This window comes from Dipteris shenzhenensis, chromosome 14 (genome assembly GCF_047967505.1).
Source record: "Dipteris shenzhenensis isolate YYH24624 ecotype China chromosome 14, Dip_SZ_1.0, whole genome shotgun sequence".
Taxonomy (NCBI): Eukaryota; Viridiplantae; Streptophyta; class Polypodiopsida; order Gleicheniales; family Dipteridaceae; genus Dipteris; species Dipteris shenzhenensis.
In genome coordinates, this window is record NC_141609.1 from 11746041 (window position 1) to 11758396 (window position 12356).

Genomic DNA, 12356 nt, shown 5'->3' on the forward strand with positions numbered 1-12356 from the left:
CTATTAATAAGAAAATTTATGCTATGTAAAAATGAATGAGTGACTAGTCTGTATATTTTTATGATAAAGGGATCTAGTTCTAGTGAAAATAAAAGTGTTAAAACCATTGATGGAGAGGAGGTCTTATCGGAGAGCAACAAAGAAAGGGAGAATATCGAAATTGTGGGTGCTAACTCACCTAGATCAAGGTAAGCTCTTATTATGTATATATGGTATAAAGGGGTATATACTAGGCCATTGGCCTTTACCCCAACAACCTCCCACTTAAAGGCCAATGCGCCTTTAAGGGAGAAGATGGGCATCCTAATGTCATCCGACACCCATCAATACTCTGCAATGTGCAAACCGCTCTGAGGAAAGACTCTTTGTAAGAAGATCTATAGAGTTCTCATCTGTGTGAACCTTGACAAGCTGGATGTGCTTGTCCTCGATCACCTCTCTGATGAAGTGATACTTCACATCAATATGCTTTGCCTTCGCATGGAAGACATGATTCTGTGCCAACTGGATGGGACTCTAACTGTCACAGTGCAAAACTGGAACCTCTCCTACAATGCTTAAGTCTCCCACTAGATGAGTAAGCCATTTATCTTCCTTGCATGCCTCACTGGCTGCAACATACTCTGCCTCAGTGGTAGACAAAGCCATACATGGCTGCAAATGAGAGACCTATGAAACTGCACCTCCAGTGAATGAGAAAACATATCCTATAGTAGACCTCCTGGTGTCTACATTCCCTGCAAAATCAGCATCTGCATATCCAATAATAGATGTGTCCTTCCTCCCAAAGAAAATGCACATGTTCTTTGTACCATTCAAGTATCTCATGATACCTTTCACTGCCTCCCAATGATTCTTGCCAGGATTTGCCATATACCTACTAATAGCTCCCACTGCAAAAGCAATATCTGGACATGTAGCAACCATGGCATACATCAAGCTTCCTACTGCAGATGCATAAGGTATCATTGCCAGTTCAGCCTGCTCCTCATTTGACTTAGGGCTGTCTGCTTGGCTGAGTTTCACATATGGAGGCAACGGAGTACTTATGGACTTCCCCCTCTCCATATTGAAACAGTTAAGTACCTTGCTAATGTACTCTTTCTATGACAAATGAAGGAGTTTCTGGTTCCTATCCCGAACAATCCTCATGCTAAGTATGTGACTGGCATCTCCCAAATCCTTCATGTCAAAGGTCTCATGCAACCTTTTCTTCAAGGCATCCACATCCAAAGTAGATTTCCCAGCAATAAGCATGTCATCAACATATAAAATCAAAATAAGAAGGCTTCCATTTGATGCCTTCTTTGTGTAGAGGCAATGATCTATCTCACTTTGTGTGTACCCTTGGGATCACATAAATGCATCAAACTTATGGTACCACTCCCTAGAAGCCTGCTTTAGCCCATAAAGACTTTTTTGAAGCTTGCATACCATCCATTCTTTGCCCTGCACAACAAACCCCTCTGGCTGCTGCATATAGATGTTCTCATGAAGATCTCCATGTAGAAAAGCTGTTTTTACATCCATTTGGACAAGCTCCATGTCCTCTCTAGCAACCAATGCAAGCACTATATGAAGGGTAGTCATACACCATTCTGAGAAGGATTCTCAGGAGTAGTAAACTCCCGCTTGATGCCACGCAGCTCACAAAAATTCTTAAATGCATGAGAGGTATACTTTCCTCCATTATCAGTGTGCAAGCATTTGAGCTTCTTGCCCGACTGATTTTTAGCAAATGCTAAGGACTTTTGAAATGCATCAAAGACATCACTCTTCTTTCGAAGAGGATAGACCCACACTTTCCGTGTAGCATCATCAATGAAAGTAGCAAAGTAAGAAGCACCATCCAATGAGACAGTAGGCATAGGTCCACACACATCACTATGAATCAACTCCAATGGTTCAAGCCTCTTCTTGCCCAAAGATTTATTATGTGAAGACCGTGTTTGCTTTTCATACATGCAATGCTCACGCATGCTAAAATCTGAAAAATTAAACACGGGAACATACTGCAAACCAGAAAGTATCTTCATTCCTATCATGCTCATGTGTCCCAACCGACGATGCCACAAAGAGAGGGATGGTTGCTCGGTCACATTGATTACATTATCTCTTATGCCTGACACATGCATTGAGTACAACGTTCCATGCTTGGAACCTCTAGAAATCACAAGTAACCCTTTGCTAATTTTCCATGTATTGTTGCCAAAAAACACATGATAGCCATCATCATCAAGCTGTCCCATACTTATCAAGCTCTTTTTCAGATTTGGAACATGGCTAACCTTCTTGAGTACAAATGTAGAACCATTAGGAAGAGACAAGTGGATATCTCCCACTCCAACAATGTCACATGGATAATCATTTCCAAGTCTCACGGTTCCTTTCGTTCCTGCATCATAAATGGTAAACCACTCCCTATGTGGAGTGACATGGAAAGATGCTCCTGAGTCTAGTATCCGATTCTGTGACAATGCATCATCACTAGTCACAAGAAAAGCATGCTCAAACATAGAGGCATAAAGAATGTCACCCTTATCACTATTGTTACTTATGGCATTCACTTCCTCTATATTGACTGTGGATTTCTCTTCCTTCTTGGGCTGCAAATTAGCTTTGCCTTTGCCTTTATCGTTCTTCCATTTGTAGCAATCCTTTTTGAAATGGCCTTTCTTCCCACAATAGAAGCACTCCAAATCCTTTTTGGCATGGGATTTTCCTCTAGATTTGCTTCTAGACTTGCTTGTATTTCTGTCGTGGTATTTCCCCCTGGAATATGACCTCTCTCTCACATTGAGAGCACTTGAACTTTTAGTTCCAACATTGTTCTTTCTATTTACCTCCTCAAACAGAAGGCTACTCTCAACATCACTTCTTGTTAGGCCTCCTACATGGGCTGAATTGCTTATAGTAGTCCTAAAAGTGTCCCAACTTTTAGGAAGGGTGACCGATAAGAACATTGCCTTAATTGAGTCATCAAAGGCAATTTTTTGAGCTGAAAGTTGACTGAAAATTATGTTAAATTCATTTAAATGGCTAGACATTGAAGTCCCTTCTTCCATGCGAAGATCTATGAGTTTCTTCAGCCAATACACTTGACAAGCAGCACTCTGCTTCTCATAAAGATCATGCAACTTTGTCCACACACCATAGGCACCACTTGCAGTATCTTTCACATTGAAATACACCGATTTTGAAAGTGTGAGCATGATCGTGAAGCATGCAAGCTCATCCAATTCCTTCCACTCTTCATCATCTTCCCAATCCTTTGGCTTTATGCCTTTGCATTTTATAGGCTTTACTTGCTTCTTCTGCATCAGAACATTGTAGATTTGCTCCTTCCAATAGGAGAAATTTGTGCCATTTAACTTCTCAATGTTAAACAATGCATTCTCTGATGCCGAAGCCATCACAATGGATGACAGAACAACCAAGATACACTGCACCAGTGTACCAAACTCAAGCGCAAAAAATATCAACTACAATGACAATAGCCACACTGTCACTATCACAAATACAGGTTCTGCTGTAAGTGACCTTAGGGCATCCCAAAACTAGCCAATAGCTTTTGCACGGTAACTCCGATGCAAAAAGTGTAAACAAAAGAAATGTAGCTTGTAGAAAACTCTACAAATTCTTAGTTTACAGCAAGTCCAAAATCCTTACAAATTTCCTTATATTTGCTGTTGGAATCCACCACCTGCAAACTTTTACTGCTGTAATAACAGTTTGCAATAGTTTTGGCCTGTTTTGAACTATCAATATCTTCCCAACCGTAACTTGGTTGCCTTTGCTATAAACACCAAAGTTGTAGACAACCAATAGATCTACAAACTTCTAGTTTACTGCAAGTCCAAATTGATTATGGATTTTTTGATATTCACTGTTGAAAGCAGCCCCCTGCTCACTTTTTCTAGCTGCTGTCATAAACTGTAAATCATGGGCATACCGGGCATCATAACTTTCTCTAAATCTCGAATTGAAAGGGTTTCAAAAACAAGATTGTAGATTGTCTAAAAAACTAAAACTTCTTAGTTCAACTCAGAAGACAATTCCTCATGGATTCTCTAATATTCACTTTGAAAATAGCCACCTGCTCACTTTTTACAGTTGTCACAAGACTGCAAACTGCCAATCACAAACTTTTCCTAAAGCATTTGAGGCATAAACTCCAATGAAATAGCCCAACAATTCTGAAAATTGTTGTCCAAAAAATTCCCTTAGTGGGAAGAGTATTGCACTCACAAAAAAATAATCCCTTCCTGGGATAGAACACAGCTTCAGAAAAACATTGCTCACTTATGCTCACTTTCTCAGCTAAACAAAGGCTCAAAATGCATCAATTGTACGCAATCACTTTTAGCCAACCTTTGTCTAGATATGCATCAACTTGAAGGCATAAACCCAATTAAAATCTGAATGTACTAGCCGCCTTTGATCAACTAGAGTCCGCCACAAGCAAAATACGTTTTTGCTTTTGGGCCCCAAAAAAGCAACTTCCAGTGGTTGGAATTGCAGAGCAGCAGGTTGTTTTTGACCGTAGATGGATAATATTCCTTCTCCCCCGCTCAAACAAGGCAATAAATTGCTGGAACAGTCGAGGCAACCTAATATATAAGGCTGAAACAGTAAAAACGAGCTAGTATATATCAAAATACAGCTCCCAGGGGCAGCCCACGGGCAATAGGAGACTCCACGCAATAAATGCGGGCTCTTGGCACAGCAACAGCGCAATGCTACAGTCTCCTTGTTGGCTTCGCTCAACCAAGCTCTGATACCAGGTCTTATCGGAGAGCAATAAAGAAAGGGAGAACATCGAAATTATGGGTGCTAACTCACACAGATCAAGGTAAGCTCTTATTATGTATGTATGGTAGAAAGGGGTATATACTAGGCCATTGGCCTTTACCCGAACAACCATGTTTCCTAAAGAAACACACTTTTGTAAATCTCTTGAAAAATACGCTTGGATAAACTTGCTCATAGGTTTTTGCTCATAAAATTGACACATCCATAGACCATCGGAGTTGCTGCTCTTCTCATCGATCTACTAGCAATTCTTGCTCTTCTTCATCAGCCTTCTTTGTATGTGACTGAGAAACCAATGTGTCTATCTCCTATGTGTTTGATGGTTTCCATTCTGATTCCTTATTGAAAATTAAATCTTTGGAGATTATGACTTTCGGTTAATGGGATCATGTAACTTGTAGGCTTTATTGTCTTTATTGTAGCCAACCACAATGCATTTGCATGACTTAATAGACAACTTTATGTTTTTGAGTGAACCTAGAAGCAGTTCGATGAAGTAGGTGCCATGCGTGACCATCCCCTTAATTCCCCCTCATGCCAATGTTTCAACGTAAATGTGGTGGGTCTCGAAGAAAATGAGTCGTACATGTTACAAGTCAATAGCAAACTTAATGCGCCACCTTCATTTAAGGTTGTGTAAGTACATGAACCGTTCAAGTACGAGGGATTGTGAAACGTGGATGAGCTGACATGGATTTTAGACGGTCGATCGTGAAGAGGGTAGGTAGCAACAAGTCTAACTGGCATGCGATTCTCGACCGTCGATTCCTGTGCATGGTGAGATCCTGAACGTCGATCCTCTCGAGGACTATGGCCGGATCATGTAATCGGCGATTTTGGACGGTCGATTGCCCTGCATGGATTGTTGAACGTCCATCACGATACACTCTGTATATTCTTATAAATTCCTTATTCTTGTTGTCTCTCATTCTTATTCTTATAAGTCCATATTCTCTTGTCTCCTTTGCTTCTCCATTTTCGTCATGGCCCTCGATCTCGCTACCCACTCCTCTTCTTTCTCCACCTTCCTGCCTCCCTCTCCCTCTCCCTCTCCCTCCTCACATTCCCCTCGTCCACCACATTTACTCCGCGTCTTCAACAGTTCTTCCACATCCCCCATGTACTTTTACCCTCCTCCTTCTTCCTCCCCCCCCCCTCTCTCTCTCTCCCTTTACGGTCTTCTGCTTCAGTAGCCTTGTTCGTGCTCACTCTCCCTTTTTTTTTGCTTCAAGGTCGTTGCATTGCTCATATTTGAAACCACACGCAGTCTTGTTGTTGAAAGATCGATTTCCAGCACAACAATGCTCGCATTGCAATTTGCAGCGCCCCATGCGTACCCCTTTTCCAGTTGTTTAACAGTAATAACACTGTTTGTTCGACGCGAAGAAGAAGACATCCGATCGTGTTCTACTTTTCGAGTTGTCTTGGGTTTTCTTCATAATGGCGTCGAGTTCTTACAGCGGGTCCTTTTCTGACAAGCACTCTAGTAATCCTGTTCGCGGTGTCATAGCCCTGCCTGAAAAGTGCCTCAAGAGGCAGATGAGGGATGCACAAAATATAAACATATCAGGACACCCACACCTGTGCTTTTTCCGCTGCTTCGTGGGCATGGTCACTGCAGATGCAATCTCTAGCTGAACTCTACATCCTTTCACCTGTTTTCTGAAATGTTCTCACAACATGTCTTTCGGGCTTTTTGTATCTCGTATATCACTGTCTTCGTAGCCGCCGGCCTTTATAATGAAGTATTAACTTGAGCTTCTGTCAACCTTCTAGGATAGCTGAAAGGTAACAGAAGAAATCATACACACGTCTTGAACACCAGAAGCAGGTGACTCATTCCATGCCCCCCGAAAAGGTTGAAATATTCAAGTGCCTCGAGAGCTGGGCCGAAACAACACTTTTGCCGTTTCTGAAACCCGTGGAGAAATGCTGGCAGCCTCAAGACTATCTACCTGATCCTTCGTCTGAAGGGTTTTATGACGAAATACGGGCGCTGAGAAAGCGATCCGCTGATCTACCCGATGACTATCTAGTCTGTCTAATTGGAAATATGATCACTGAGGAAGCTCTACCCACCTACCAAACGATGCTCAACAGTCTAGACGGAGTGAGAGATGAGACAGGAGCAAGCCTTACAGCATGGGCGAGATGGACACGTGCTTGGACTGCAGAAGAAAACAGACACGGAGATCTTCTGAACAAGTACCTCTATTTGATGGGTCGAGTAAACATGACACAGCTCGAGAGAACCATACAATATTTGATCGGGTCAGGGATGGTTAGTACAACCTATGATCTACGCTTTGTTCTTGCTCTCGTATTATTGAGAGAATGGCTTTGCATAAGTAATTGTAACTATGACTTTGTTTTCGCACCATGCAGGATCCTCGAACTGAGAACAGCCCATACCTGTTTTTCGTTTACACATCGTTTCAGGAGAGAGCTGCTTTCATCTCACATGGCAACACGGCCAGGCATGCAAAAGAGCATGGGGATATAAAATTGGCCCAGATATGTGGAGTTATTGCTGCCGGTGAGAAGCGCCACGAAAATGCATACGCCAAGGTAATTGAGAAGCTATTCGAGGTTGATCCAGACGGGACTATGCTGGCTTTCGAGGATATGATGAGGAAAAAAGTGATGATGCCTGGTGAATTCATGTACGATGGCCAAGATGAGCAGTTATATGATAAATTCTGTCTCGTAGCACAGAAGCTTGGAGTGTACACAGTGAGGGACTATGCTGATATAGTGGACCATTTAGTGAAGAGGTGGAATGTGGAGAAGATGGAAGGGCTGTCAAGACATGCAGCGAAGGCTCAAGATTATGTGTGTAGCTTAGCTACACGCATAAGGAGGCTCGAAGAACGTGCTGAATTGAAAGTCAAATATGGTCCCAAAGTTGGGAGCTTTAGCTGGTTATTTAACAAGGAAGTTTCTCTCCGTTGAGTCAAGTTGCTACTAATTTTCTTTGTTCAGATCTAGTTAAACTTCTTGTGTTTCATGAGGAGGGGATATTATAGCTCATCTTTCCTATCCCCCTTTTATCTTGGCCCACCATGGCTAACCTTTTTTTATATATAACGGCTAAGGGTAAGTTGTTTTTGTTTATGAAAGCCACACCTAATTTGCTCTCATTTGAGAAGAGGAATGCATATCAAAGTTGGCAAATTGGCAAAGTTGAACTCAAACACTTCTCTCTCATAGGCATGAGCCCCACCACAAGGTTGTGGAAGATAATAATGACCAATAAAAAAAACTAGACAAAAACAAATTGCAATTTGGAGGCGCTTCATTATTGTGTGGTATTCCCCTTTCTCTTCATTATTGCAAATCCTCTCCCTTTCTCATTATTTTCCCCTTGGGGCACCAACTTCCTTAAATTAGTAAGAATGCCTATGAAAGCAGTCAAAGTAGCATGATTATGTGAGAATTATATTCTACACTAAAAGAGCTTCAAATATGTTTTTACACCTTGAAATTTGGTAACACATGAAAGAGTTACATGATTTTGAAAAGAGTTGGGTTTTTTATATTTTAATGTAATTTTTGTTTAACCCCCCTCATCCAAAAGACCTCCCCCCTTGGGTCTCATATATTATGAAAAATATGTACAAATCTTAAAATCTTTCATATCTTTTGAAGTATAAACCTTATGCTTTGTGGTAGGGAGGACTAGAGATTGCCATATTTTTCCCTTGCATATTTAAAACTTTTGTAGGAAATCCATGCATATTATATATGGACCTTGTCCCCTCATACCCCAAATTTTAGATGAGGGTGGTAACATAATACATATTGACTCGGTGCCCCAAGTATCTCCCCTCTCCTAATAATAATGATCCTCTTACCCTCCTTTGCACCTTTTTTGTCTCTTAATGATTAACCTTATCATACCTCCTCTCCTTTTCCTTATTTTGACGAGGCCCTCCTTGGGAGAACAATAACAGTACCCCGGACCTTTTATGAAGCTTTATATCGATGCTTTTTTAACAAAATTGTTAGGCATCAATAAAAGTATCAATATAGTGGTTAGAGTAAGAGCCGTTGACAAAAGTATCGAAAGACATATGATGCTTATTCTAAGATAAACTTTGTTGTAACCTTGTAAAAAATTCTGCCTTATTGACCTAGTCCATGAGGGTTTGGACCAAGGAATCACTGGCAATGAGCTCGTCTTTGAGCTTGGTAATAGAGAGCTCCATCTCCTCCGCCTTGTTGCAATACTTCTCCGCTCAGTCGAGGGAGTTTGCCCTGTGGCTTGGGCAGCAACAATTAATGTATGGTTGTCGCGCGTGAAGAGTTCTGCATGGAGGAGAGTAGAGGAGAGCTAAGAGGCTTGTTCCTGCTGTCTTTGAAGAATGGTACGTGCCATTTGTGGGAGCTGGGCCATCGCATCAAATAATTACAGCTCCATTTGATGGGCGTGGGAGAGTTTCTCAATGGTCATGTTACTATACCCACTCGTTGCCTGATACTATGGCACACTGCAGAACCGTAGGGGGCTTGCCCTCGAGGGGTGCACTACTAAGAAGCCCTATATATCACGTGCGTTCAAAGGGTATTAAAAAAACCCCTCAACTAAAATTTCCCCCACAATAAAAACACTCCTCTTTACTTATGAATTAAGTGAATTTTTTCAAAAATTGAATTCAAAAACCCCTCCTATTATTGTAATTCTATTAAAATTTTCCAAAAAGTTGGATGAAAATACCCCTTTTTTTGAATGCACATGGTACACTAAATTTTTTTAGGTGAACCCCCCAAAGGCTTGCCCATGGAGACACGAAGGAGTCGGTGATGAAGGAGGCGGACTCTTGTGGGTGGGCAGTGTGGTTGAAGCTGAGACTGGGGGCACAAAGGGGGTTGCATGAACATCTGGAGCTCCTGGGTGGAGACCAATTTTGACCGTCTCGTCCCCAAGGAGATCGTCGACCTGGATGGGCTCCTATTGTAGGGTCTTGCCCTTGGCACGGGGACCAAAGTGGTCCATGCGGAGCTATTGGCATAAGAACGCTTCTACCTGGCAATCCATAATTGGGCGAGCAGTTGACTGCAGGCTGGTGGCTGAGCGGGGCGGCTGACTGGAGTGGTGCTAGGCTCTATTCTTACTCGCTTTGGGGCAGCCTCTGTCTCCTCTTTGTCAACTAGTACTGGTCCTATGGTGACTTTATTGGCCAACTCGTAGCCGATTGGCGATTGTTGCTGTAGCATGTGATAAAGAATTGGCATGTACAGCATGGGTCATGAACCTCACTGTATGTCTTGAGATCTTCCCACATCTGATTACAAAAATAATCCGCCCAATTAGTGACGTGGGGGGTTGCCAATCTCGCCAAGATGCGGGGCACGATAGATTGGTGGTGATCCGTGTGTTTGACTTGGGTCAACCACTGCAGAGCATGTGCTAACTTTTCCAACTCTGGCTTAATTATTTTTGAAAAATGAATGCCTCATGAATGCACCCTTTGCTCTTCTTACAATCGTATTGGCAGATTTCACTGAGGGCCTAGGGCATCTTCTTCTTTTGAGAGTATTTGTCGGTGATGACCGGGAGGCCGAAGACGGCTCGCACCACATCTACGTTGAGGTGGTAGAAGTGGGGAGTGCTTGACGCATCACGCAGGACGCTTATGTTTGTGTTCAAGTTGTAGGCTTGGAGAAATTCTCCCAGTAGCCCCATATCTAGGTGATAGGGGAGGCGGTCTGCCACGGATCCTATGCCTATCAAACTACGAGCGATGCTTGAACCGTCGGCTCCTTGAGTGCTTGATACGCCACTATGTTGTGGTAATTGAGGGTGTAGTCGTGACCCTCACATGCATAGCGAGAGTAGATGACACATCCGTTGAGCTATTGTAGCCACGACTCTCCAAGCGGTGAGTGTGTTTGAGATCACACAATTTTGTATTCCCCTTGTGTGGGGGCATGGGTGCGCTTCCTTGATGATCTTGAGGGAGGGTGCCCGTTGCTGTAGGCGCATCTTGGGCGGCCTGTTGGGTCAAAATTTCTTCCTCCATTTGTAAGTCCTCAGCTGGGAAGTCAGGGGGCATACGGATGGTGCCCAAAGGCATGCTCTGCAATTCGGAGGGTCCGATGGCTTGTGGAATGGAGGGGTGGAGACCAAGCTCCATTTCGAACTCAAAGAACTCATTTTTAGGATCCATGGGGAAAAAGGATGGCAACTGAGTAACAAGCGAATCGGTAGAAGAGGAGGAGGCTGAGGACATGAACTGGGGGCTAAACTGTTGGCTGGAAGATAGCAAGGGGATGGGCAATTCGTGGCAGAATTTTGGCAGATTTTTGTTGTTTTAGCTATGGTGACAACCCGGGGGGATAGGGGTTCTTTTTATAGATTTCACTATCCCTACGGTCGGGGGGATGGCATAAGGCGATGGGGCATTGGGATAGAAGTTATGGCGATAGGTGGTGGGTTAACGGTAAGGCGACGGCTATGGGAGTGATGATCCTTTGCGGGGAGCTCTTTTGTCGTGGGTGCCTGGGCGATCTGCTCACTCAGTTATACAATTCATGGTATCACAGTCACACTAGGGACTTGGGGGTTTATTTATTGCGGTGGGTTCGATGGTAGGTTCTTGTGGTACTACATCCAAGGTTGACACAGGTTCTTGTGTTACTACCTTTTGAACCCCTGCATGTTGGGATCCAAACTTCTGTACCCAAACGACCTGCTTGCCTTTGTAACTACCCTGGTTTTCCAAGACCTTGGTGGTGACCCAATTCTTGTGGGGATGCCATGATTGGAGAGGTGGATTACGGCCAGGGAACCGAGGTGATGGATGGCATCGTGCCCTCTTGTTAGGTGGGGATGCCCACGTCGAGTCGTGCCAGGAGTGATCGGAGATCCATCCCCTGCTTTCATCTTTTCGGGCTGCTAGTTACTACTAAACTGGCGTTGAGCGGAGAATAGCTTCTTGTACTCGATGTTCATAGCATTCCTGGGTGGGCGGTAGGAGTGGCAGAGTAAATTGCGATGTTACCCGGCTGCCACCACCATTGAGTCCATGTTCTTTCTCGGACTTTCTTCTGAGGTTCAATATCCATACTGTTAGAGGTGGCTAGGGCCTTAGATTCACCTTCATTTAGAACTTCCTTACCCCTAGCTGATGGTGGTACTGTAGGGGGCACAGGACAAGGTTCACAAAGTGAAATGACTGCAGTCCTTCCCCCATTCATGAGGGATGTTGTTTTGGCCCTCTAATCAATTTGATAGTTCACGGCGTAACAGCAAGTCCTTCCCAATATCATTTGCTCATCAGTCGCTTCTGTGGAGAGAACATAAAAGCAGATCTCTACTGCTTGCCGAACCACCATTAGTCTCAAGTCCACATATCCTAATGTACTTAAGAGTTGATCGTTGATAGCGTGTACTGAAGCCACAGTGAGGTTTAGGGGTACCTGTAGCTTCTCCCATACATCGCGGGAGATGAAGTTGTGGCTCACTCTCGGATCCACGAGTGCTTAGATGCATATCTTGGTGGCTTCTATTGTGACATCACATATGATGTACACTAGATACA

At 43.4% G+C, this 12356-nt stretch overlaps 1 protein-coding gene across 1 annotated transcript; it reads left to right on the forward strand.

Annotated features, from left to right (window-relative positions):
- The first annotated feature begins 5772 nt into the window (after positions 1-5772).
- LOC147894196 (stearoyl-[acyl-carrier-protein] 9-desaturase, chloroplastic-like) lies at positions 5773-7823 on the forward strand. Its single transcript, XM_087384486.1, has 3 exons — positions 5773-5932; positions 6589-7093; positions 7198-7823. Exons 2-3 carry the CDS (start codon positions 6656-6658, stop codon positions 7762-7764), a joined length of 1005 nt encoding a protein of 334 aa, XP_087240612.1. The 5' UTR covers positions 5773-5932; positions 6589-6655; the 3' UTR covers positions 7765-7823.
- Positions 7824-12356: the final 4533 nt, after the last annotated feature.